This window comes from Hermetia illucens, chromosome 3 (assembly GCF_905115235.1).
Source record: "Hermetia illucens chromosome 3, iHerIll2.2.curated.20191125, whole genome shotgun sequence".
Lineage (NCBI taxonomy): Eukaryota > Metazoa > Arthropoda > Insecta > Diptera > Stratiomyidae > Hermetia > Hermetia illucens.
Window position 1 is genome coordinate 168,607,747 of NC_051851.1, and position 27,089 is coordinate 168,634,835.

At 44.3% G+C, this 27,089-nt stretch overlaps 1 protein-coding gene across 5 annotated transcripts in view; it reads right to left on the reverse strand.

Moving 5' to 3' along the window:
- LOC119653080 (limbic system-associated membrane protein) overlaps positions 1-27,089 on the reverse strand; it is a 74,586-nt gene that overhangs the window by 18,580 nt on the left and 28,917 nt on the right. For all 5 annotated transcript variants that reach the window (XM_038057573.1, XM_038057572.1, XM_038057571.1 and 2 more), the window contains exons 5-7: positions 23,015-23,173; positions 14,207-14,335; positions 13,973-14,110 (exon numbers count right to left, since the gene is read on the reverse strand). In XM_038057573.1, coding sequence (XP_037913501.1) covers positions 13,973-14,110; positions 14,207-14,335; positions 23,015-23,173 — 426 coding nt within the window. The remainder of the gene's footprint in view (positions 1-13,972; positions 14,111-14,206; positions 14,336-23,014; positions 23,174-27,089) is intronic.

Consider the following 27,089-nt stretch of genomic DNA (forward strand, 5'->3'; position numbering starts at 1 on the left):
TTTTATTTGGGACGTTTTTCATCCCTTAGTGCCTTAATGTATTCTAGTGCCTTTAAGGAAAGCGAAAAATCTCCATATTTTGCGGATGGAGCTTTATGTTCAAGAGGTCATCTTAACAGTAACCATGTCGACCGAAAAGTGAGCAACAGTTAAAGGAGTTTACCAGCGCATAAAGCTACCCACTATTGCTAAGCAACCCTCTCAGTGAAATCAGTATTTTAAAATTGCAAGCAAAGGGCTTCGCCGACAGGAGGCTCAAGCCGGCGCCAGTTGCTAAGGTCAAAATCTTACTTATGGATAAGCATCTGCTTCCGATCAAAAGCCGCTTCCAGAGAAATTACAATTCTCATGTCGTACTTAAGCTAGTGCTCAGAGGTATCGAGAAAGCAGACGAGGAAACAACCCTGTCGATCGAATCAACCCCAAGTGGCCAAGGAGGGCCTCGTCATGGTGACACCGGGAAACGCTGTATTCACATTGAGTGGTTGGCCGTGATGCAATAAGAGAATACTCGGAAGCCTAGTTCGGGAGATCAGACCTGAGTTTGAACAGGATTTATCTAAAGTGACTCCGGCAATGGGGGCTCACCAGAGGTTATCTAGTACCGTGGGAAGCGGGATAACCTTCCGTGGGATTATGTTCCCGGGAGAATTCATAAGGGATGTATTCTTGGCGGTTGGCCCCCTTGTGGGAATTTCATGGTGGTTATGGTTGCGCCCACATCGCGAGCAGAGCTCCTTTTGGGCCCAAGCGTGAAGTTGCCCTGACAGCTTGGATTGGAGTAACCCTCAGATGCGGCAGAGGTTATATTAGATAGTTATCGCATTCACCGATATGAATGCTGAGCTGGAAGCTCGGAGCTCTGATTATGATCTCCAAATAAATCCATATCCCAAGAGAACTGCGGGGTTACACCGACACGGTGCATACCCAGCTAAAACCACCAGGACTTAACTATCGCACTAAAACTGAGTCACTAAGTGCCGTGTCACTCCACTGCTGCTGTTGAACTTCTCTAGAGCAACTGACGTGATACACAATCTCTGACTACACATGATCGAGCATAGCATGTTCCGATGTTACAGAAATTCTGGACAGTCAATGGCTGCGTCAGGGACTTACTTAGGGATATGCAGCTGTCCACTACTAGGCGGTCGGCCAAAGCGTCTAAATTATGTGTGTGTTGAGAGTCTCAATAATGAGTGAGACGTGTGTCTCAATCGAAGGACCTTTGGTTTTGATTAAGCATGTGTTTCCCACGTATAGATGACTTGGAACAGAATATCGCCTGCTTGGATAAGCCGGTTAAGGGAGATGTTGTCTGAAACGTTTATTTAGCGCATCTTATTTTATTTGAATTTCGCGTTAAATCTCTACCATATACGCCCTAAAGCTCCATCAAAGGCGGTTGTTTAGTTAAATAGATGCCTGGATTTTTTTTTGGTGGAGAATAGGTGTTTGCGCACCGAATGCTGGACTCCCGCAACAGTACGTCATCGGACTACCAACCAAATAGCTCCCTGTCGTCAGAGAACTAGCCTGGAACTGTTTCACACATTATTTCGGAATAGCCCTCCCGCTCTCCCGGCTTTGAGACCCTTCAAGTCAGGGCAATCCTTTCACCAGCGGGAAGAAAGGGGAGAAAGGGAGTTGTTAGTTCAAAAAACCCCTTGTCATACTGCTCCTCCGCTGGTTAAGTTCAATCTATCTCGCAATAAAAAGCGCCCGAATATAATGTGTAACATGACTCCATCTCCCTGCGCTCCTCCGCATCTCTCTGGCAATGTTGTCTGGAGAGTTCCCCTGTGTATGTATAAAGCTGTTGACGAAAGCTGTCCCACCTTTCACAAGAGAACAAGCTGAGTTCAGCGTTATCCGCCACTTCATTGCAGAACAGGTAAGAGTGAAAACCTCCATGTCCCCTTAGAATTTGAGTAAGGAAATAATCAATCTCACCGTATGTTCGGTTCAGCCACGGATCGAAATTGTGGATCAGCAAGGAGGGTAGCGGGGATCACTCCCGCAATCATCATCACGGCCGGTTCTGAGACAGTGCAATAGGCAGACGCCACTCGCAAAGTTCCCCGTCTTGGTATCGGTCCATACCTCCGTGCCATAGAGTAAAACTCACTGCATTGCTCTCTTAAGAAAACGTCTCCTAGTAGATATAGGGTCCCCAACATTAGCGGACTCAAGGCAGAGACTCCAGCTGCAACCCTGTCCGCTGCTGCTGTGATTTGCTCGAAGAACCTCATCTTCGAGTGGGACATTAAACCAAGGTATTTACCTGATGGTTTTGACTTTATAGTCAACTCACCAATCGATATGGGACGCAAGGTCGGGATTCTCTTTCTGACTACTCCGACTGACTGGTTACCAGGTGACTCTCCCTTCTCTGGGAATGTGCTTTTGTTAGTGCATTAGAGAGTGGTGTTATGGAAACATCCACAGGGAGAAATCGGAAGTGTGTCCTCCGCACTAAATGAAGGAAAGTCCGCCGCTTGGGCTCGCTTACAGACAAGGTGTACTGTCTTATAAAAAATGATTGACGCAGACGAAGGAAGCAGACTGGTGACGTTTCATCGGTGAGCATGGCGATGACCTTTGAGGAAAGGTGTAAAAGATATGTAAAGGGAAACGAAATCACAACATTGCTGGAATTAAGGTGAACGGAGATTCGGTGCTAACGTAACGTGATAGTGCGCGAGTAATTTCCGAGTTCCGAGTGATCAGTGTCTCCTGACTGTCATACTGAAAGGGAGGAACAGGGTGTATTGTTAGGTCGAGGAGATCATGACGAAGCTAAAGTCGTGCCATATTATATCCAACGTTTATATGAGAGTTGTGTAACGGAGGATTATTTCCTTGCTTTCTAGATGACTGGCAGGGTTGTTGCGCTCCTCAAGTAATTAAAAAAGTACTCCAGGGTTGTAGTGATCCATATTGGCTCTCGCGAGTTTTTGAAAGGTCCTGGAGTGAATTATGGTCCAGTAACAGGGGGTGAAAACTTTCCATCTGACAAGAACAAAAACTAACAGTTTCGTCCAGAACAAAGGCAGATGCTGCCTCACCTCTGACCTGGGAGTAGCGTGACCGAAAATGGCAACAAATGGAAAACGCTCCTTTTTATAATCGCGAAAACATGATAAGATTGTGAATTATATTCAAGTTAAACTGTCATGCTACAGCGGAGTTCCTGGAGGATGTGAATTTGATGTAGTTGTGGTTGCGCCCACGTCGCCGTTCGAAATCCTTGTGGAGCTCAATTCATGGAATGCCCTTTAGTTGCGGCAGTAGTGCTAGATAGGCCTCGCATTGTAGTCGCTGAATTAATTCATATCCGGAAAGGGGGGTGGAATTATACCTACACAAGTGGTACTCACGTTAAAGCCCCAGGACCTTCATGTCGTAATAGAGCTGGGGAAATAATCCCAGAGCCTTTATAGGTGTATATCGTGAAATACCCCGACTAAATCCTCTCCATGTCAGCGCAATTGGTATCCCAGGCAACTCTGCTCTGCTCATCCCCCCAACGATGTGCAAGAAATTACAGAACCAATGATGGAAATGGCTATATAGTTCCCATCATTCAAGCCCGGATAAAGGAAGTGGGTTTGAGGCAGCGTACTTTGTACTATCCTCAGCAAAATAAAAAGAAAATCCTGAGATCAGGGAAAGAGATATAGTTGGACTTATTCCACTATGCATCAGGTAGCTCTCTCTTGCTGACAGGTCCCGCGACAGGTCGACCAAGAAAATGCATCCATTGTAGTTAGAAAAAGAATGCTAGGCCCTCCACCTCAGTCGACACGCAGGACGGGCCCCGATCTTGTTGAGAAATGGGCAAGGGTTCGTGACGAATGGACATAAGTAAGTTAGTCTGAGCAAAACAAATAGGTATCTGCACGTTAAATGTTGACACCCTAAATGGAAAGACCGGGGAACTCGGAGAACTCGGAAAAGATGCATTGATATTTACACTCTACAAGAAACTCAATGGTGTCGTGCCAAAAGCTGCGACATAGAACGTGAACTCGGTAGAAATGTTTATGGACTCCTCTATTTTGGTAGCTCCAAGAACTACTATTATCACCTCTGAGGGTTGCTGTGATACATTAAATAAATAGAACGATTTGAAGACTGGCAGGTGAAGCTCACCTTTCTATCAGCTAATCACACTAATCACTTCTTCACCGCGTACGCTCGACAGACAGGCCGACCTGATACCGAGAAAGATGCGTTTTAGAAACTTCTCTATAACATCAGGCAATCTTAATGGCCATGTGGCGACAGGTGCGATGGGGGAAAGGGGGGTGCAATGGAGCAAAAAAAGAAGGAATAAATATGAGAATGGGCTTCCCGAACGTAAGCCAGGCAACACAATTGGCGCCTACAAAAAACTCGCGAGAGGAGAGACCGGGAAAGGGGCATCGCGAATGGTTGAACGAGTCAAGTGGCCAGCAATTCCCCACTGACAGTGTGGACTACTCTCGATACTTTTGCCAACACTTACGAGGCGTGCCTAAAAAAACGACTATTCACCTGGAAACCCAGTATCGTATCGTCTTATCTGTCTGTTGAATACAATTGGGAATTCTACATGGGGCCCATTCTACGGTAGACGCAATCAGCATGCAGTAAACTCGGCAAAAGGCGCACTGATTTCTAGCGGCGGCTGTCCCATGTTGGTGCTGGATGTCAAAAGCGCACTCACCTAGACCAACTGGAACAGAATTAAAGGAGACTTAGCTGACATGGGTGTCCCCGGGTATTTAGCAAATTTAGTGGAATACTACCTCTCAGAGAGAACTCTCTGAGTGCCTCAAAGAGTACAGTATCACATCGGGGGAACCACAGGGATCGGTACTTGGTTCCCTGTTGTAGAATATCATGTATAATGAAGTGCTTGTTCTTGACGCCCCAAAGGGACTGTCGGCTTTGCTAATGACCTAGCTGTGATTGTTACAACAAATCAGATGTGCAGGTCTGCACGACGGAAACAGTAAGAGGGAGTCCTGGCTAGAAAAAGCCGGACTTGAAAACAGGAGCGGTCTTAATAACGAACCGCAGGAAAAATAACCACGTGAAAGTCGGAGGATATATGGTGGTATCAAAGCTAGCTATCAAATACCTGGGGATGAGCTTTGTGCTTTAGGGGATACCCAGAATATGCATGCAAAAAGCCAGCGAGTGCCACCGCAGTAATTGCAAAAATTGTTGCCAAATATTGGTCGCCGAAACACTGTCTGAGGTTACTTCTAACTGTGGTGGTGCGTTTCATCCTGCTTTACCAGTCACCTGTGTGGGCAGAAGCGCTTGCAAAGTCTCCGAGACGGAAACAGATGAACTCGGTTCACCGGCTGATGATTTTGAGGGTTTGTAGTGCTTTTAGAACTACATCAGATGAGGCAGGAGTGGTGATGGCAGGCATGATCCCTGCCGACATTCTGGCGAAAGAAATGAGTCTATGGAGAGGCACATAGAGCTTAAAAATGCGACAAGGTCAGAGTTGCATGATATCTAGCAACGCACATGGGACGAGTCAACGAAGGGTTGGTCGACGCAGAGGTTCATTCCCAACATTACGGTGTGACTTGAACGGGAACATGGGGAGACCAACTTCTACATCACCCAGTTCCTCACGAGGCATGTTGGTTGCTACAGGCAGTATCTGCTCCGCTGTGGGTTGGATGATTCTCCGAATTGTCTTAGATACGACGGCATATCGGAGGATCCCATGCATGTGGTATTTCACTGTCCACAATCCGCAATGGAGAGGAGGAAACTAATCCAAGTATTGGGCAGGAGCGGGAGCCCGGGGAACTGAGGCCCGAGGAGAACGGTTTGCTCCGCAGTCGTGCAAATACAGGAGGAGTTGCTCAAGGAGAAAGGCGAAAGGGGGAGTAGAACGAGTGTCTAAAGGCAAACCTACTCCACGAAGTGATACCTGAATGGTTGTCCCGAGGGCCTGGAGAGAACAGGTGCAGTTTTTAGTGGGTGCGAATCCAACACGCTGTAGCTCCGGCGCTTGTGTGGCGAATCTGGGGCGAAAGTGTCTTCCTAAGATTTCTGACCTCCGTGTACGAGCAGGCTCTATGTCCTGTGTAAAGCTTGACTTCCGAGAAAACCAATGCGTGCTGTAGAATTTCCCAGCATGGGTGTACCGCAACTTTGTCTAAAGTTTTAATAGCCCTCCATTTTAAGAATAATATGACAGGACCAACATAATTCAAGGACAACCGCAGCAGATTTCTGTTGTGCTATCTTTTTTCATAAAATTGATGATGATCCAAGGACGATTAGCGTGAAAAATCTGGAAAACACATTTAACATCGAGATATTGAGGGAGCGACGCCGAACTGCTAAGCTGATTTCAATGGAATTTATCCTACTTGAAGGATTTCAGTACCAAAAACATTATTCGGACAAAGAAAGCCGTGGAAAAACATCAACTGTACCTGTTGGAAAATCGATGCAGAAATTTGATTTTTGAAGATATCATCCTCCTGGAAAGTTGTTTCAAAAAGGGATATTCCGTGAGCGACTTGGTTATGCGTTCCCATCAAAAGTGGGTAGGTATGATCCAAGGTCTAATGAAAATAGTGGGGTTTTTTTAGAAGAATTTATAGACTCCCTTCCCCAAATATTCCGCTGTAACATTAACGACATGTCTAAATCTCTCAGAGTGTATCAAACAAAAAACTTCAGGTTGAAATATCATCGGACAACCAAAATGGGAGGGTGAATATACGTCAAAAAGAGCCATACATCAACATGTGGCTCCAAATATTCATTATTTTCGGTCATCGCATGGCGCAGTGAATTTTTTAAAAGATTTCCTAAACCAGAGTAAATAGTGGAATAGTGCGGGCTCACACTTTCACACACGGGATTTTGTAGCTACTTCAGTAGCCGGTCGGTCTGCCGACCATAGAGGGATGCTACATTCCTTTGCCAACCTGCTACATCAGGACTACAGCCCCTGCTATTCTATATGCTAAGGTAAGCACCCTCGAATTGCATTCACCATATATCTTTTCCGTGTATTATTTAGGGTAGTAGGGCTCTTGCCGTAACAGCAAACTTTACCGACCATACAAGCGGACGACCGAAAGCCCAACAATACGAAATCCATAAAACAAACGCGCACATACACACAATTGTTTGCCACCCTTAAAGTCCTTACCGGCGAGCTCTTGTGGTCAACTCAATATTATGCGCTGGGCCACTTGATGGTCGGGAACGTGTTAAATTCTCAAACCATGATTTAAAGCAACCCCTGCTAGTGAACCGTATCTGGACTGGTTGAATGCAAAGCGGAAAATCCACAAAAAAAAAAAAATTGGAAAATGTGTAAAGCTATGGAGGATTCATCTTCACAAATCATCGTCGCGTTCATACAAGAAGTAAAAACAAGAGAACTCACACATCGACAAACAATGATGCTGAAAGATGAGTGGAAACCAGGGAAAAGTTACGTTTTCCGTGGAAATGACTCAATTGAAAAATGATGTGTGGCAAGCTTATGGTAATTTTTCCAATTAAATATTTATAGTTACCCTGGCCAGTGTGAGAGAGGGTTGCAATAGGGCGAGGGTGATGTAGCGTTAAATGGGGGGTGAAATCCTCCGGGAAGGAATCTAGAAGTCTGTATATGACCATTCATGCAGTTATTAACTCTTTTATTTCCGAAACGGATATTGCACACTTGGGAGCATGATTGTTTTTTGTTTTCAGGAGGTCTCCAGGGGGTAGTATCCGCCAATCATTTTGTATCGGATTTTCAGTTGAATAATTCGTTTCCTATAGTCTGAGTGTTAAAGCTTTAATGTTTTTCGTGGTTTCAGTAAGTCTCAGTATCATCCTAAATCCATTATCATCTTCAATGGAATGTCAATCGAGACCTTAAATGCGTGGAGCAGGACTCAAAGCTCTCAAGGGTTGACTTTTGCTTTCCTGAGCACGTGGGGTTGGACTTTTAGCCATCAAGAATATTCAGAACAAGCGGTCACCAGGCTGTCAGTATCCTTTGACAAGAGCGTCTTATTTTGGATAACTATCATATTATAAATGGCAGTATCAGCGTGGATCCACCTACTGCAGCTGTTTTGTCACCGTCTGTGGCGGCCACATCAGCAGGTTCGCGAAGGGAGCGTATGAAGTGGACTGAGGATATGAACGTTTTTATCATTCGCTCCTACTACGAAATAACGGCGGAGGTAAATACAACATGTTACCGCCTCTTTGTTGTACCAGAGATTTGTCCAGCACTTCTCACAATACTCATGCTTGATTGTTCAGCGGGTCGCAGACCGATACCGCTTCATCACTCGCAGCGACACAATGACAGCCGTCATCAGGGAACATGTTCAGCTCGAGGTTATCGCGGAAACTTGTGACAAAGAGTCGATGGAGGGCAGAGGCGGCGACATGAACAACAAAACGCGCGCTGCGAGCAACAATCCCAGTACTCGCTGAAGCACACTTCTTCGCCGTCCAGCTGGAGTCTCCACTGAGGTTCAGGACAAATTTGAAAGAGCATACATAATATTTACCGTCAATAGACCAAGTATTCCCAGGCTCCATCCATCCAAAGCAACTCCGAGAATCTCATCTAAAATTAATGATGAGATTGCGTCTGAACATTCTGTCCGAGCAGCAGAAGAGCTGCCGAATTGGGTCAAGTGGTAGCAAAGAGCAACCCATTATTCACTAGCTGGCTGTAGGACAAGCAACTAGAGGCCAACGAAATCGCCTTCTGGCAGCGTCCCGCACACTTAGCTAATCGATGACCTACATCTGTATCGCACTGATTCCAAACTAATAAAGGTTCAAGCGACAGTCATGGTATGGTGGCATACCACCTTATCAGTGCATTCATTTGAAGGTACCTCAGGGAGTTCGTTGAGTCCTTTTTGGTTTTGCGTGGCTCTGAATCCTCCTTCAGGGCTTCTGATTGATGGTAGAGAGCATAGTTTCGCAATAAAGTATGGTCTACATGTTAAGTGCGATCTGACACACACATCAACCTGTACGCTGGTGCCGATGACTACGTTAGAGCTCTATTGTGAATTGTAGGCATGTTTCGCCATGACATTCGGTTGGAATTTGAATTAGACAAATGCCGAATCCAAACCATCCGTAAAGGTCATCACGAGCGCATGCTGGCATTGTTGACCATGACAGACCTCTATAAATACCTAAGAATTCTGCAAGGAACCCATGCTCGAGTTGGTGATCTGAAGGATGCTCTGCTGTCCGAATTCGTGTAAACCTGCCAATTTTTCTGTCATCCGTGCGCTTTAAATGGCCTGCTCACTGCAGCTTTTCAGCTTTAATATGTAGTATTCCCTGTTGTTTCTTATTCGCCGTATGTTGCCCTCTCTCCCTCCTAAAATTTGCCTTAGGACTTCGACTTTGAAAACAAACAAGCGGGGTCGGCTACTCGTGATCGCATTCGCCAATTGGTTCTATAAAATGCCTGATCTGGATGCAATGGCGAGGCTTTTAAATCCTCATCCAGCATATATAACCACCGCTGTTTCGGCGGGCCTTTTGGTCGCTTACCATCGACTTCGATATTCAGACCAATCTTGGCAAGTGAATTCCCGTTAACCCGAATTACGTGACTATACCATCGAAGACGCTATATGGGAGTTACAAAGTGTGAAGTGACCACCCGCAAACTCCAGGCCTTCTTCAACCATTTTCTGGTATTTTTGCCTGAAGCAATCTCGAAAGAAATACTAGGCCAGCGTATATGTCAGTCGCTAGTAGGTATGATGATCATAAGGCGGAAATGGCAGTGGGTGCGTGTCGATTTAACTCGCTCGAGAAATAATGTTTTATAAGACTCCGGGTGGGAAAGATGTACACCTACCGGAACATAATTTGTGATTGTGGATGCAACGTAGATTTCAACAAATGAAATCCCGCTGCTTTCAGTGTAAAGGTTACTCTATGAAGTTTTGAAGACTACCCTCTTTCAGTAGAATCCACTTAGTTTTCGAGATTGCCTCGAACGAGCTTGTAGCTTCGCAAAACATCCAGATAACAATCGCTTAGCAAATCTTATGCTTTTTGTTATAAATTCTCTGAACCTCGGTATAATGGCTTCCGTCTACAGGTGTTCAGACTTCGGTTGAGGAGAGCTTTCCCGATCCGGTCTGGTAGAGGTGGCGAGAAGGTAAACGGGGCAGGAACCCTATCGGCTGGGTCAACACCAAGTGGCCAAGGAGAACCTTCACCTGGTAGCACCGGGAAACGGTGTATTCACATGGACTTGCTGGCTGCCTCCGACCACGAAGCCTCTAGTACCACGGGAACCGGGATAGCCCTCCGAGGACATACGTCCCACGAAAATTCCTGGGAAATGTGTTTTCGGCCCGACTGAACTTTTGCCCACATTACAAGCTGTAGCCCCAATCGTGGAAATGTGCTATACAACTCGGGTGTTGTACTCTTTAGTTAGGTAGGCAGCAGTGCATTAGTAAGGCAGCTTTTCCCGAAAACTGTTGGTTTACTTGTTCAAAACGAATAATGGAGGGATCTGCCACGAAGTTAGAAACAGTATAGCCGCATAGTGAATGCGCCTCTTGTCGGCAGAAAGAAATTGGTGAAACAACCCTTTATAAAGGATCGGTTACGCTAGAATACGCATATAATGGAATGCGTTGCGATGCATACGCATTCCTCAAGAAAAGAGCCATCCGCTGTTTGAATAGCAAACTATCTAAGATCTTAAACATCTTAGTTCGGTTCACTACCGAGCCGAACGAGACCCACAGAGGATAACAAAAGAAAGTGCTCAAAAAGACAAAAGGAGCCTGTTAACAGTCCTCATAAAAATCTCAAGTGCTCTTGTCAAAGTCTAAACAGAGGCGAATTTATTTCGGGAAGAAATGCTCGTACCCGCCTGGACAAGTCAAATGCGTCTATTCTACAGAACAGACAAAAGCAATCGGGCCGTTAATACCGACCTGTAAGCCTTTACGATATCCCCCCCCCCGCCGCACCCATTCTCTATTGCCCTATGCCAAGTGCTCTCGGGACAACCCATTCGTCGCCTTTCTTGGGAGGGTGGATTCCACTGCTTGGATGTAGCTTGCAATGCAATAGTCACCCCTCTTTAATCTGTGACCTATCTACTTCCACCTGTCAATCACAATGCATATGAGTGCCAGGATATGATACCATGCAGACAGGTGTTTACGAAGATTTGGAGCTTTGAGTAACATGGGCTTCGATTTCCATGTGTTTGTGTTCACTTTCAGTCCCACTCTACTTGCCTCTCTTTTCAAATCCGGAGCCATTTCGGCAAGGTCAATGACACGGTGGGAGAGCAACTTACTGCCATCAGTGCCGTCGAGGTTGTTGAAGAAAGATGACACCGTCCACTGAATTCCTGCTCCTGCTTCTTCGTCCTCCGAAGAAGGCGGTATGAAGAACTTAACCGATAACAAGAAGAAGTAATATCGGTCACAGGATGCAACCTTGGCGAATTTCGCTTTGTATCTCAAATTCCCCCGAGATTACCTCGATGCATACCCTTCGTGCCATCATATGTCGCTCTGAGGATGGCTATTAGTTTCTCTGGAATACCCCACGAGCAGAGAGCACTCCAGATACACACCCTGTTCACACTATCGAGAGTTTTGTCGATATCAATGAAGACCATCTAAACTCTCAGCACAAAATGAACCGTAGGGTGTTGATGTGGTCAATGCAGATAGATTCGGAGCGGAAGCCACCCTGTTCTCCGTCGATCAAGCTCTCAAGACGTTCTTTTATGCGTTCCATGATTATTTTAACTATCACCTATTTTGGAATCTTAACCATCAACCCTTTTTCCGCTCTCTGGGGAAGGTCTCGGATGTTCAATATTTCCATAAGAATGGAAGTAACATATCCACAGTAACTGCAGCGATAAATAACTCTACGGCTTTCCTCTGTATTGACATTGATGGTAGAAATCATTTCCTTCTGGTTGGAAGAACAGTCCATATGAATAACTATTTCATCCACAAGAGCAGCAACATCACTGGATGTGATATGGCTAAGAACCATACTAAATTGTTCTTTATACCCGTTTCCAGTTGTTCGCCATCATGGATGAAAAGTCGACCATTTACGTCCTTCACAGGACCACCCGGCACAATGCTCATCGATATTCTCATCCGGATTACTCAGTATATCTGCTGTCCGATCAAGAAGATAACTCTCAGCTGGATCATACAAACGGTCGATGTTGAACTTAACTGCCCAACCCTTCAAGAAATGGCGAATACACTACGCAAGCGAAGGTAAGCCACCATCAGATGGTGATATCTTTCGAGGCCAATATCAGTGCCTCTTTTGTTACGCACATCCAGTAGACAACTCCTAAATCTACTGCGTATCGTGAAGTGATCTATTTGATTGCTCATACAACATTGGTCAATTGAAACCCAACTGACCTTATGGCAGGGTTTGTGCTTTCATAAAGTGATACCAACGAAGAGGCGACCTTCATTAACTGTGTTTCCTATCACATGTTCATCACATGTTCCACCAGGGTTTTGTCGAATCCCATTTTGGCATTAAGCTCGCCCATCACGATCACAATGTCACCATCATGAGCCCGCCAATGAACTGCATGCAATTCCTCGTAGAGAGTATCCTTCTTGATTATATCGGAAGTTTCCGCTGGTGCGTAGCAGTTACGATGCTCCTTAACCCCGAAACCGAATCTTGTAGTTAGAAGTCTGTAAGAAACCGGCTCCCAGGTGAAGAGAGAGGGCGCCTTGCGGTAACCGTCAGGCCTAATCTGACCTCGGATTCATACTACCACTTGGCTTTCCAGAGTATAAAAGGACATGGCCATTAGTGTGGCAAAAGGGAGAGAAGTGCTCTCCAGAGTTCCATCATCTTACTTCGTTGAGGCTAAGAATGTCCAGCTTATATCGTTGGAATTGCCGCTCAAGGGGTGAAAGTTATGCAGGTCCTCCTAGTAGCCCTATTGTGCATTGCAATTCCTGTCTCAGAAAAAAGTCTGGAACCGAAAGGAATCCCCCTTCTTCACACCCCTCTGGCCTGCTCTTCAACGGATATGGGATGGATATTATCTTCCACAAAGTCAGTTCCAGGAAAATTCAACTAGAGAATATGCAATACCCAGGAAAGCTGTTTGGCGCTTAGACAACAACCGCTCTAAGGATATATGTGCCTTCAAAAGAATTTCGAAATATAGAGAAAGAAGAGCAATTCTTGTTTTTACCTAGTTTTTAGGGGGACGAAGGAAGACATTTAGGGGAGGTTTCAGAAGTAGAATTGGACATAAAATTCCTATCAGGTCTGGGTCAGGAGAGCGAAGTTGCATTCATTTAGCCAGAGGACCGTCTTTTGGGTTAGCTTGTTATGTTTTTTTGCAGTGCGTTGGCCAACAATATACAGCGTTATCTTCTCAATCTAATTCCCCCAACGGAAGTTTGCTTTTCTCTTCGTGTTTGTCCCGCTACTATAGAGTTATCGGTCATATAATATTAAACGCAATGACAATACCACTGAAGGACACTAACGAAAAATAATGATAGAAAAAAACAGGAGACGTGGAACTGACATCGCTGCCTCCGATGTAACTCTACTGCAATATATACTTCTCCAATCCTTAGGAAAGGGGGGGGGGGGCTTTTGACCACTATTTATATAGGATCTAGGAACCTATACTTTTAACGGGAAGCAATAAATGGGTATGTCTTGATCCTTTAAAAATTGTCAAATCCTCCTCTAAATTGCATGGGGACAAACAGTCAATTTGGTGTCAGTCACTATAACCGCCTCCAAGAAAACTATGTGTGACAGACAGACAGTAAACCGAATTTTAAAAAATCATGCCGTTATTGTGCTAGATATATCTGACTTTACCAATATTACTTCGACAAAGGGAGGCAACATACCGTAGACGTAGAAGTATAGTTTCATACATTCAACTTACCTTGTGGCACAATTTCACCCCTCTCTCGAGTCCAATAATTAATTGACCTAGGATACGCTTCCGATTGGCACTCAAGGCTAATATCTCGTCCTTCCACAGCTCCAATAAGTTGATTCTGTACAGTAATCATAGGTGGAACTGCAATAGACAATATGCAAAAAAATAGATATATTCAACGTTGTCCGAATCAGAACCATCTCCACAATCCACAAAACACAATAAGGAATATCTTACAATGCACTATCAATATTATCCTTTTGCTAACCGACGGCGGTATACCATTCGACGCTATGCACAAGTATGCTCCCATATGCTGCCGTTTGACCCTTGGTATTATCAAATTGGATCCTTCAATATTGACCGCTAGAAACGAAAGAGAAGAAAAAAAAGTTTGCTTGAACTAAAAACGCAAGAACTAGGACAATAGACTTTTGTTGGATGAAATCGATTTACAATAGCTTGAATTTTTTATCAAGTCCAGTACTTTGTACTCTCGTTAAATCCACTAATCGAAAGGTGGATAAAGGACGATGATTCAATAGTGCACAAGTTGGAAGACGGAGAGAGTCTGAAATTATATCCCAATCCATAATTCTTCAAAATGCATTCGGTGAGGTAAAAATAGGGTTCTCCTTCCTTAAGGGGGTGCTTTAGAAGGACTCAATACTTTTTTAAAATCGCTGATAAAATTCTACGGGATAGAAAAATGTAGGCAATGGAAGACGCTAATTTCAAGAGGGCTCTTCAGCCACTAGAATGAAGTGTCTCGTCGAGGAAAGTCATTTTCCGGAACCCCCGGTTCCTAAATTTTTTTATCTTGAAATGAAATTTTATGGAGATCGTCCTTCCACTTCAAAACTTCAGAAGTTATTCCTTGGAAGCTCAAGAGCTGATGGGGATATCTTTAATTTTATTCCCGATAATTTAGTCCTGGAAAGAATTAATTTATATCGCTGAACTTGAAGGCGCTTTCTAATGCAAGTATTTCAACCATTCACTGAAGAAAATTTATAAAGACACCCCTTTAAAGCACTCCACTACATAATATTGAAAACTCAAAAACTTAGTAACCAACTCCCTCGTCTTTCAGCACAAATCTATTGTTCCCTCTCTCCCGTTTCAACTCAACAACATACCCCACGAAAACTACCCATGCTGACGATTTTCCCATGACCCGGCAATTACAAAACATTGCACGGCATGAAATTGAAGATGGTTTCGTTTTAATGGAATATAAAAGGATATAAACTTCGACATTAAGGCGGTCCTGAAAAATGCTAGCACAGAAACCACCGTAATTTCAGTGAATAGTCGCGAGGAGAATCGTGGACGGATGATGCATGGATTTCCTTTACGAGCACTACAAATCGGTACAAAAGGATCGAATAGAGTATTTCCTCGGGAAGTTACAGTATCCGTGACCATAAGGGGTGTTTTTTCATGAAGTCGGGGTGTGCGGAAGCTTTTCTAATTTAGGTTGCCTCTATCTCATTTTTTATTCAATTAGAAGCATATCGCACAAGCGAGCAATAGTATGAAGGGTCAGGACATGGATAGTTTATTTGATCCTTAGTTGCAAGGGCATATCCGGGAGTATAATAACCGGGTGAATATAAACAGCCCCAAACGTAGGACAGGACAGATAGTTGAGGATCTGTTGAAAGAATGTTCACGGTTTACTTATTGAAAATGGAACCCACGGCTGTAAAATTCCTTAAAGGGTAATTTTTGAACCCCGGCTAATTGGTAAGGGGTTAAAATGACCTTCACTTGTAATTAAAGCCCCCACAAAAGGCGACCCTAGAGGGGGTTAGAAACGAAGAAAAAACTTGTATAACTGGTTGGCCCCAAACCCCCCAGGAAATCCCAAAGAGTCAATTTATCGGCTATCAAAGCATATGCCCTTAAAAAAATTTGAAAAAACCTTCCTCAAACTAAAAGCGTCCCCGAACTAAAGTTGCCTAGAAAGGATAACAACAGGACACCGATTAACCTACACATTTCAAAAGTTTGCTTCTGCGAGACAAACAATCGCTGAGTTTCTAGCGTTCAAGGTAGGAAGGTAGGAAGGGTCTGTTTATGCTTCAGGTTAAAGTTGCATAATTCGGCAAGTCCTCGACAGGGCTTCTCGCGGTGGCCGCTGAAAACCGTCTTTAGAAGGTATGAGCCGAGCAAAAATTTGGGGATTGTTCTCCCTGCACTGAAGAAGGTCTTGACAGGATCCCTAGCCAACGTGGGATAGCATTCGCCGAAGGTTGCGTTACCAATGGGGAGCTTGGCCAGTAGTCTGTAAACTCTGGATACCTTGGCCGTGCTAGCCAGGTTGAATATTCTTCCCGAACTACTCGCGCGACTAAGCATGGACTCGATTAACAAAAATAAAAATAAAAAACCGACGAGATAAGAAAAGGTGGTGATGCCCTCGGAGCATTAGAGGGCGAGCTGCAAGCATCCAGCCAGGAGACAGTAGCCATCGAGAGCAGTGCAATCGGTACCAGCCGTAACATCGCGGCAACTCCCGGAACGAGGCGGCAGGCGGACTAGTTGTTTCCAGCTTAGAATTCACTGCCATCAAGCTGGGCGTAGCAAGTACTCCTCAAAAGCAAAGACCGTCAAAAACGTCGGTCACCAAATACCGGCAAAGAAGCGAAGGTTCACTGGAGCTCTGGAGCCAGTACCAGAAGGCTATGCATATTCTCAGCAAGATTGCCAATAAAAAAGGAGGACGGTACCGTCGATGAGCTGGATGAAAACGACCTCATTAAATACCAGGCGATTGTTGAGGAATATAATAGGAAACGTCTGACAGACGAGCAGAAGGCAAAACCCACCGCTCTCAAGACGAGGTCAAATAAAAACACAAACTGAGCAGAGTGTGCAAGAGCTCGGACGCTAAGCTACTTCTGAGGAAAGGCTAGCAGCAATAGCCGACTGTCGAGTAACGAACTTCGAAACCCTTCAGGGACGTGATCTGGAACCACTTAAGTGTGGCGCTGGCAGATAGCAATTCGCTAGCGGCAAACTAAGGCCGAAGATGTAGAGTGGCTTTGATGCCAGGCTGTCAGAGATGGTCATTGAGCATCTCCTGGACGCCAAAGGCGAACACACAAGATCCATCCCCTGCTTTGAGTTCCTTCAGGTAGCATGTAGGTTCCACGTTATTGCAGAAGCTACTGAAGAAGTTATAGCGAGAAGTTTCTGAAGAGGAAGAACCCCAACCAACAACCATTCCTGGTCCGTATAAACGGAGAGTGCCTGAAGGCACTGGAACAGGTAGACTAGAAAGTACAATTCGGGATTAGGAACGCAAAGATGAAAATGTTCCGCTCTGTAAATCCGGTCGACGATCTGGATTCAATCCACACCGCCAACGAGCTGCTGGAGGAGATGAGGATCGGCGGACCGACGGGGACTAATGAACCCCCAATGCGAGTAGATCATGCTGAGAAGAACGCATATAAATCTGCAGCACTCGAAGTGCGCTTCAGCTAATCTGTTTGTCTTCCTCCTAGAAGAAATCAATATCGCACTTGTACAGGAGCCTTGGATCGAGGGCAACCGAACAATCAAAGGGATCAAAAGCAAACAACATAATTTATTCGATAGCGCAGGACACGCTAATCTAGAGCATGTATCCTCCCGAGGAAGAGTCTGTACGCTTTTCTGTTTCCGGACCTGAGTTCTAACGTCTTAAAGGTAGTCAAACTGGAACAGGCGGGGACAGAGAAGTGTATATTTTCTCGGCTTATATGGCTCACGACCGATTAGCTCCGTCAGCAAAACTGCGACATTTGACGACCACCATAGCAACAGAAAAGGTCAACCAGTTGACAGGCTGCGACGCCAATATAAGGCACACGCTTTGGGGGAGCTCAGAAATCAAACAAAGAAGTGACTCATCCTTTGATTTTATTATTAATACAAATCTATAGGTGTGTATCGAGCGCAGCACCCCAACCTTCCATTTTCCCAGCTCGGAGAACGGTGGCTGTTGGGAGGAGGTCCTTGATATCACTCTACTAACCGACAATGAGATTTTTAAGGAAAAGAACTGAAGAGTGTCTGCCGAGAGGTCCTTCTCAGATGAAAGTTGGATACTTTTTAGTCTAGATCCCGCCGCCGAGGTCTCCACACCTTTCAGACACCCTAGAAGGATCGACTGGAGGAAGTTTGTTCAAGTTATCAAGAATAAACTATCCGGTGTGCAAATCGGTAAGATTGGTATGACAGACGAAATGGAGTTGAAGATTGGGGCTCTGAAAATTGCATTTGATACCGCCTTTAAAGTCTCGTACCCTGTTAAATACAACAAGAAGACATGGCAACCATGATGGAATGAAGATCTGTGCAGCCTAAGGAAGCTGATCAGGAAGATCTTCAATATCTGCTGCAGGCATAAATATTGGCAGCCATATAAAAATTGCCTGAAAAAAATTCAAGCCGGCCATCAAGACCGCGAAGAGGACCTAGAAAACACCAGCAAATCCGAAAGGCTCAGTAAGATTCTGTCCAAGGAACATAGTAGCACATCCTTTCTTAAAAAGCGAAGGCTCCTAGACAGAATCATCTGATTAAACTTTGGACCTGCTGGTTCAGACGGACTTTTCCGCTAATTGACTAACAATGCTCGTACGAGCCTTACTTCGAGGGTATGCAGACACCCCACACGTGCGAGACTATCAAATCGGTAATTACCGGGGATAAGATCGACTGAGCTATAAACAGCTTCTTTGCATATAAATCTCTGAGACCGGATGACATAATGCCAGTCATGCAACAGAAGCAGCGGGAAAGGATTGTGCCGTTTACTTGTCGAGATTTACCAGAGCTCTTTATCTTTGGGATACATCTTCTTGGAGACGTGCAAGAGTGGTATTCATACCAACAAGGAGCAGGCGCGGCCACGAGTCCGCGAAGCACTTTCGATTAATCAGCCTCCTTAGTGAGATGTACCTCATTAAGGATGCCTCCTAGGTGTCGATGGAGATGCGTCCAGGCCCTGTAAAGTGTCTTGGCCTGACCTTCGTCTTGTCTGGTGTTTTGAGGCTTTAAGTTGCGCAAGGGAGCATTTTTTAAGTCTTACCTTTTAAAACGGAATTCAACACACTCACCACAAAGACTCAACTTTCGGAGGAAGGAAAGGATAGGGAAACTCTACAAGGTGGGAAAGAAAATTGAAGCTTAGGAACTTGGAACTTGGAATGTGGAGCGTAGCCGGGGACAATGTTGAGAAACTATTGTTTCTCTATCCGACACAGCAAAATAAAGTTTTAAGCCGGAATGTGCCATCTGTCTCTGATTCAAATATTTGAAACCTAAAAAATTTCGAGCCTGAACCTAGGAAATGTTGGGCCCCACGTTGGGGACCATTAGTGAAGACTAAGAGCTAATCCAAAAACCTAAAAAAAAATGGGATAATCTTTGTCCGGGGGAGAATAGTGTAATGACTAATCAAGATTTCGATGGTCATTCGACAATCCTTAGTGGCTGGAAACGACCAAGAGGGAAGAGTTCCCCTGAAAACATTGAAGCTCCATCGAAGCGCCCAGTCAACACGTGTCCCTTGTCCGTTGAGCGTTTCGATCCCTCACGCATCATTTCACAAAAATTCACGTGTCCTTTCCGGTTCGCGGTTTTGCACGAAAATCCCCTTGTTTGAACATTTTTCGGAATCCATTACGTTACGTTAAGTGTCAACGGAGCGCTTCGATGGAGTTCCAATGTTTGCGGGCGGACCTTCAGGGTCAATTTCGTCATCTTTTTATGCTTTGGGTTAGCTCTCCTCTTGGTCGTTTCCGGCCACTAAGGATGACCAATGCATCGAAGGTGGCAGCCCATAGTCTCTTGGAATGAGATGAAATCTGTACAGGAACTCAGTATGGAACCTGACGTTTTGGAAGTACGGTTGGAGATATAGAAGTAGTGGCTGTCAAAACGGAGTTTATAGTCGAAGGTTACACCCAGGTCGAGGACAGAGTTAAGATAGGATAGAGAGCAACCACCAAGAGAGTAAAGGAAAGGGGTAGGAGAGGTTTCAAGCGAGTAAGGGAAAATGACACCCTTCGAGGCAAATAAACTTTGAGGTTTTAATCAGGAAGGGGTTGGGAAGACCATCCGGGCCGCATCCGGGTCCGACATTGGCATCAAGGTCAACAAAAGACGAAGTAAGGAGAGGAATGACAGGAGATTCTGAGGCAGCTGCACTCAGGAAGTGGAGAGAAGAAAAAGGGAGAGGAGTTATGCACCGAGGAGAAGTAACTGCAAAGTAAATCAGAGGATAGCTCACGAGATGCAGCAGTGGAGTCAGAGAATTTGATGAAAGTGGGAGAGAACCAGGAAGCATTGCGGGCGTTACGGATGTGAGAGCAGAAAGGCTTCAAGTTGCCAAGCGCCAATTCGACGTCAACACTGTCCAGATAACCCTTCTTAGACTTAACTATCAGCGACTTAATTGAAGCTCGCAGTGCGCTGAAATGGTCAAAGTCTGTATGGCTTCCGGTGGATAAAAACTTTTTCCTCGCAGCTTGTTTCAGACGAAGTTTTTATGGATTTCACTGGCGAATCATAATGGAAGGAAAGTAACTAAGAAGGAGGTCAGACAGAATGGAATAAAGGAGAGGACGGCTTGGTCGAATGTTAATGGTGAGGCAATGGAAGCCCAGTTAATTGACGCCGGAGCTACGTTCAAACCCTCAAAGTTACCCTTACGAAAGTTGAGCTTAGAGGGATTGCGCGTAGTATGGAAGTTGAAGCGTTGCAGTTGTACCTTGAAGTGAAGGGCAAGATGATGGGCATCAGGAGCGACATACGGAAGAGTAAGAGACGTTTGAGGAAGGAACCGTTCAGGCATGTTGGAGAAGGCTAGATTGTTTAGATGACTTGTGGTGCGGTTGAACTGAAGAGCAGCACAGGTGTTCATGAAAGTGAATAAAGGGATGAGAGGAACAATTTGGAAGTTGTGGGCAGCAATGTTAGGTCAGGAGAGCAAAGGAAGGGAAGTCACCAAAGTCAATGAAGGGAAGAGAAGGAAAAATTACAGTAAGGACTTCTGAAAGACTGTCGAAGAATTCATCGTACAGATAGGAGGGACTGGGGCGATGGAAGTATTCGCAACATATATCAAAAAGACCGGCGTTGGAAGGGAAAACAAGTAAGGTGATCCAATCATAGGGGGTAGAAGATGAAAGAAAGATGGATTCGGCTCTGAGGGGGAGTTAACCACGATAAAGGCACCTTCACCAGCTGACTTATCTGAAGCTTCGCGTGAAAGTCATCGAAGCCCTCAGGAGCTCAGAGTTTAAAATCCAACCACGTTTCAGTGATACAGATGAGATGGTGCTGGAAGGCCAGGGCAGAAAGATTGAAACACGAAAGCTTGGTAAGTAGGCCTCTCTCATTTTGATAATAAAGACTTAAGCTACTTGACGAGGCGTTTATGCTGGTGAGTGAGGCAGGCGGGTGGCACGAAAATTTGTTCGTAATTTATTCCGTTGGTAAGGCTTAATGAATACTACTTGCGGCCTAAAGGAGGGTTGGGCGACGGCATCGAAGCCATGTGGATACGTTACTTTGAAGGATGCAATTACGCGGTCGGAGGAGCCATCCTTCGTCAGTTTCACGCACGAAAGAGACTTAGCTGGTGATACGACTTGCAGCAGAGGTTCAACCGAGAACGTAGGAGAGAAACTCGGAATGAAGACAGCTAATATCTGGTGCCCTGCGGCGGGAGGCATTGATAATCCGGTGAGAAGAAGCCACGGAAGGCCATCTCCAGTGTTCCTTTTTCCATAGTATGTTCGTTACCACTCTAGAAGTCCAACACCAATGGCTTAGTCATCCTTGTATAGTTGTTTGGAACAGTTTCTTTTGCTTTCTCGAAAGGTCTTTCTTTGGGCTGCCTGGCAATTGCTCTCCCTCTAGATCAGCACTTTCAGGTTTCCCTCTGAGCCCCTGGTAAATTGTGTTTGGCCGAAAGCAAGTAGATCGTAGCATGGTAGTCTAATTACTCTGCAAATTTTTGGGTTATCTACAGGGGAGCAGTCACCAATAACGTCGCATGCTTCATAACCCACTGGGTAATCCGGGCCACCTTTTCAGTGGCCGCGCCACTCAGGGATGTTTGTGTATTTAACGCCGTTGGAAACGTATTGTCTCTATAAAAACAGGCCACCTGGCATTCTGCGAGAGTTTTCCTTGAAATTTGACCCCCCCCCTTAATTTTCAAGCAGATTGCCTGGAAGTCATTTTGAACGTGGTCCTAAGTAGCAAGCCAGACGACTATCCTAGCTAATGTGATGCTCAAATCTGTCAAGTTTAATATAGATCCCAGGTCTTGTTTTCGGAAATTGTATGAGGTGTCAAAATTCGCGAGAACTACGTCCACTTGATTGAATATATCCAACAGAATAGTCCCTACTCACGTATTGAAATCCCCCACCATGGTGTTCGGCTCACTTCCTCTCACTGCCAGCACCAGAGCGCTAAGTAACGCCGGATGACAGCTGCTTCTCCTGACATACTAAATATTAAATCGAAGGCAAAAACTTTCTTGACATAAGCATCGAACTTCGCCATTAGAAGATGACTATTGTGATGCTTCCCAGTCTCGGCCAAATCTTTGGAATATCCTTACTATGTAGGTAATATCGGAGTGCCGAAGAAGAACAGGACGTTGTGTCATCTTTACCGGAGGTAGACGTGCATTTTACATCCCAAGCTATCTGGCCTACTGTCCAATAATTTCATTCAAAATAAAGTAACCATATTGTATCTAAGTTCATGCATCGGGGGATACGAATACACAATGCACGCCTTAAAATTCGTATCTAAAGAGCGCAAGTAGCCCAACTGTTTGCCCCATTCTTCTGGTGACATACTCACTAGTCACTATCTAACTACCCTTTGTGAACTTTTTCTAACAAACATATCAGTCCCCGCGACCATACAAAAAGTAAGTGGAAGGATATATTATTAGAAAATATAAATGCATATGTATTTGTCTTATCGTATATCTTAACTATTACAGAATATATATATACTCACTGCTACCGCCATCTGGAAGCTCTATTAGTTCGCCGCCTTCACGTCTCCAGGTAATAGTCGGTTCGGGTGAACCGGTTGCAGCACATTTCAGCGTCACATTACTGCCCTCTCGAACCACCATATCCGTACTTGTTGGATAATCCAGGATATCCGGCGGCACTAAACCAGACGCCACCGCCACCATTGCCAAGCAAATCCAACAAAAGTAAGTCGTGCGGTAGTAACAAAACGTTGTCGGGATGGGTATGTAGTTGCCGTTCGTGGATGGTCCCGGGACAGGAGCAAGGATAAATGGAAGAGAAAATAAAATTTTTGTAAATTTTTAAAACATACTTGAAAATTCTTGCACCACACTATTACCCTAGTAGTCAAAGAAGGATTAAGGATCGGGCCCGTTTGGGGGGTGGGACCGGGAGGGTTGTTAAGAATTCAAATGGAAGCAGAGAAGGTGGGGCGAGAGTAGAGGTTATGAGGAAGTTGAAGGACTGCCGTTTGGTATATTGGATGATTCGTTGTGGCTGCATGCAATCGCTTTTGAGAATAGAATATTTAAAGTCTGATGCAAAAAATGGGGTTTAAAATTGGGGAACAGCGTGGACGGGATTAGTAGGGATGTATACCACTAGTTAGGGCATATTGGTCCAGGATTTCAAGGTATACTCGTGGTTAATTCGAGCAGGGCCTGCCACTATCTACGGACACTTCTGGAAGCCAGCTTAATAGGGTTCATGTAGTGTATGAATGAGCACCCATTCATTAGCCAGACGTAACCAAAAACCTGTCATTACTTGATAGGAGAAAATAAAGGATGAGAGGCCAATCAAACGAGTACTCATTTACCATCTCGCGTATTTATTCCTATGGAAACTGTAAATGAAGTTGAGGTAAAAACCAGGTGAGCAGCATTCCCAACGGATATGTAATATGATCACGTAAACACTTTCTGTAAAATTGAGGAGCTCACAAAAATAAAAGCAGAAAAGAATCCTTTTCATGAGAAATACTTTTCAGATAAAAATCATTTAAAAAAAACTGTTCGAGTAATATTTAATGGAAAATCCAATAAAATAGCATGCAATGTGGTAGAGAAGTGGAGAAAACTAGATAGGTTAACACATCTGGCTTGGAAAACGTAAATCAAATCATGTCCACTTAGGATTTTTTTTTTTGGGGAAATTAAGTTAGTTGAGCTGAATTATTCAGTGCATGTATAATGAGAGGTTTTCGGGACTAGTTTAATTTAAAATGACTCCCTTAAAAAAATATTTGTTAAATTTTCATTTCTGGTATCACCGACATAACTTAGCTCGACTTTCGAACTAATACTGAATGAAACGTTCGGTGCAAAAAAACTTTTTCAGTTCCTTCTCTATTGTATCCGGAAAATATAAAACTAAAGACTTCACGATCCAAAAATAGATAAATAAATAGCTTCAAGTATCTGTGGCAAAATTGCGAGAGAGGCGTCTTTGATGATATGGTCACGTAATTCGCGCTAACGAGAATTCACTCGCCAAGATTGGTCTGCATATCCAAACCGAAAAGCCGACCAAAACAATGGTCGTTTGATACGCTAGCTAGGGATTAGAAAGCCTCGCGATTGCATTCAGATCAGGCTTTTGATAAAACAAAATGGCGAAACCGATCATGACAAGGGATCCTACTTGTGCACGGGGCAAAGACTGAAGAAATTGAGGAATTCAAAATCGAACAAGTTTCTATAGCTTGACATCCACATTGGGCGCCAAAATCCCAAAGGGGTTTTGCAATGATATTAAACCTTTCTCTGCTGTAATTAATAAAGCAAAAATTTTATAAATATAAATGAATAGAGAGGAATAAGTAGACTTGGAAAAATTTAATCAAATTAAAACAGAATTACAAATTAAACACTTTTCTTCGCTTGATAATAAGGAATGCGGGACCTGATCGCAAGTAATGCTCAATCCTCAATTCAAAACGCATGAATAGGGAAAGGGAAGTATCTGTGATTCTGTTGAGAAAAAAGAAGAAGTAGTAGAGTCAAGTAATTGCACCAGTCAACCCACTGAGTTAGAGGTTGCATCTTCACTAACATTTCACCCAACATGTTTGCCACTGCCAAAAGAATAACTGGATGTGAGTATCAGCTAATGACACGAAAAATTATAGTAATATACTATTATTAACTTTATTTGAACAGATATCAGTATGGAAGGTATTTCGGAGCCTAGGAATCATATAGTGGCAGCCTCCTGATTTTTTTCAGATTTTTCAGTTAAGTAGTTTCTGAGAATGGATCCGCTAAAGAAATTATCACTTTCGACCCTCCGCACTCCTCACCTTTCCAACAAATGACAAAACATATACCTTCGGAAAGTACTAAACGAGACCTTTCATTTGATTCCCCACATGACTATATTTGGTGAAAAAAAAATGTACACTCCCCTTTTGCATGTATGGGGACATCCCCTTAAATAAGGATGTAACTCAGTATATGCATGAGCGTTCACAATTCCCACCTTTCCATCAAATTCGGTGTCAAATGCTGCAACAGTCTCTGAGAAAAATGCATGTGACAGGCAGACAGACGGACAGACAGATACACAGTAAACCGATTTTAATAAGGTTTTGTTTTATACAAAACCTTAAAAAAAAGGAGTAAACTAACCGCAAAGTCAGAATGGATATGTTCCGCAACGTGCTCGGAGTGTCTGACCAAGCTCTTCCTTATGTTGAAGATTAATATACGCTAGCTGGAACATCATAATATGTATAAGAAAAATCTGAATATCAGTAAGAGCTAGTTACTATCATCTGCTATACCACTCCTTCCTAGTGGCTTTTTAGGTATCCATCGTTATTTCGGACGAATTTACTCTCCTTATCTGGCGCAGAAGAATCGCCGAAATTATTCATCACACCGTCTCATTCGGTGCTGTCCTATATGCGCTGCATACTCTTGGTATTCCAACAGGGGCCATGGATTTTACCATCCCTGCGATAGACAGCCTGTAACTATATTTTAACTCACGGATAATAACCATTATCTTTTCTAGAGATGAACTAGTTTTAGCTGCCTTTTTCGTGCATAGGTTAAGTGCTTCGTAAAATTCAACTTGGCATCGATCATCACCTCCAGATATCTAGTGACCAATTCTGAAAGGACCTCTTGGTTACCAACCCAGATTTAGTGAGTATTGTTTTTCGGGCGATTGGTAATATCTCCGGACTTTCCTTACACCAGGCGGAGTTTAACTGCTCGCATTTTGACACAAACTTCCACATATACTAAGGGTAACAAAACTCACACCAACATTACCTTTACATCCAAACCCAAGCTTTCCATCGCAAATGACGTTCAATATCAGGGGTCCCAATACAGAACCTTGAGTATTCTTTTGGCCTGTTATCCGTCTCACATTCAATCAACCAAGTTAAGTAGCCAAAGGCACTGAGTTTAGTCAAGATACCCTTCATCCAGTCCCATTTGGTCGAATTAAAAGCATCCCTAGAATCTAGTGTCATCATCGTAATTTAATAAGCAATTATGTTTGCCTTTCCGTATGGTCCAATGCTATCAGCTGACAGATGTACTACGGGATGCCATAGAAACAAAAGAAATTGCACTGTGTGCGTTTTTGGATATCGAAGGAGCATTGGACAACACATCGCACACGGAGACACAAGATGCCCTGAGTCGCAAGGGAGTGGGAAATATCCTGGCTTTCTGGATGGACAAAATGCTAGAAAGCAGGGAAATAGAAGTACCGACCGGTACAAATTCTATTGTCAACACTACTCAAGGTTGTCCACAGGCCAGGGCACTATCGCCACTTATGTGGAGTATGGTAGTGGATGAACTCCTGGACGTGTGAACAAATACTGGAGTACAAGTCCAGGGTTACGCGGTCAACATTGTTTTACTCTGCAGGGGCAAATATGAAGATACCCTATGTGATAGAATCCAAACAGGACTAAGGGTTACTAGTGCCTGATGCAGGAAGGTGGGACTGCGGATCAACCCAGCCAAAACCACCATAGTACCATTCACTAGAAGGCGTGAACTTGATCACCTGAGAGCCTTAAAGTTACA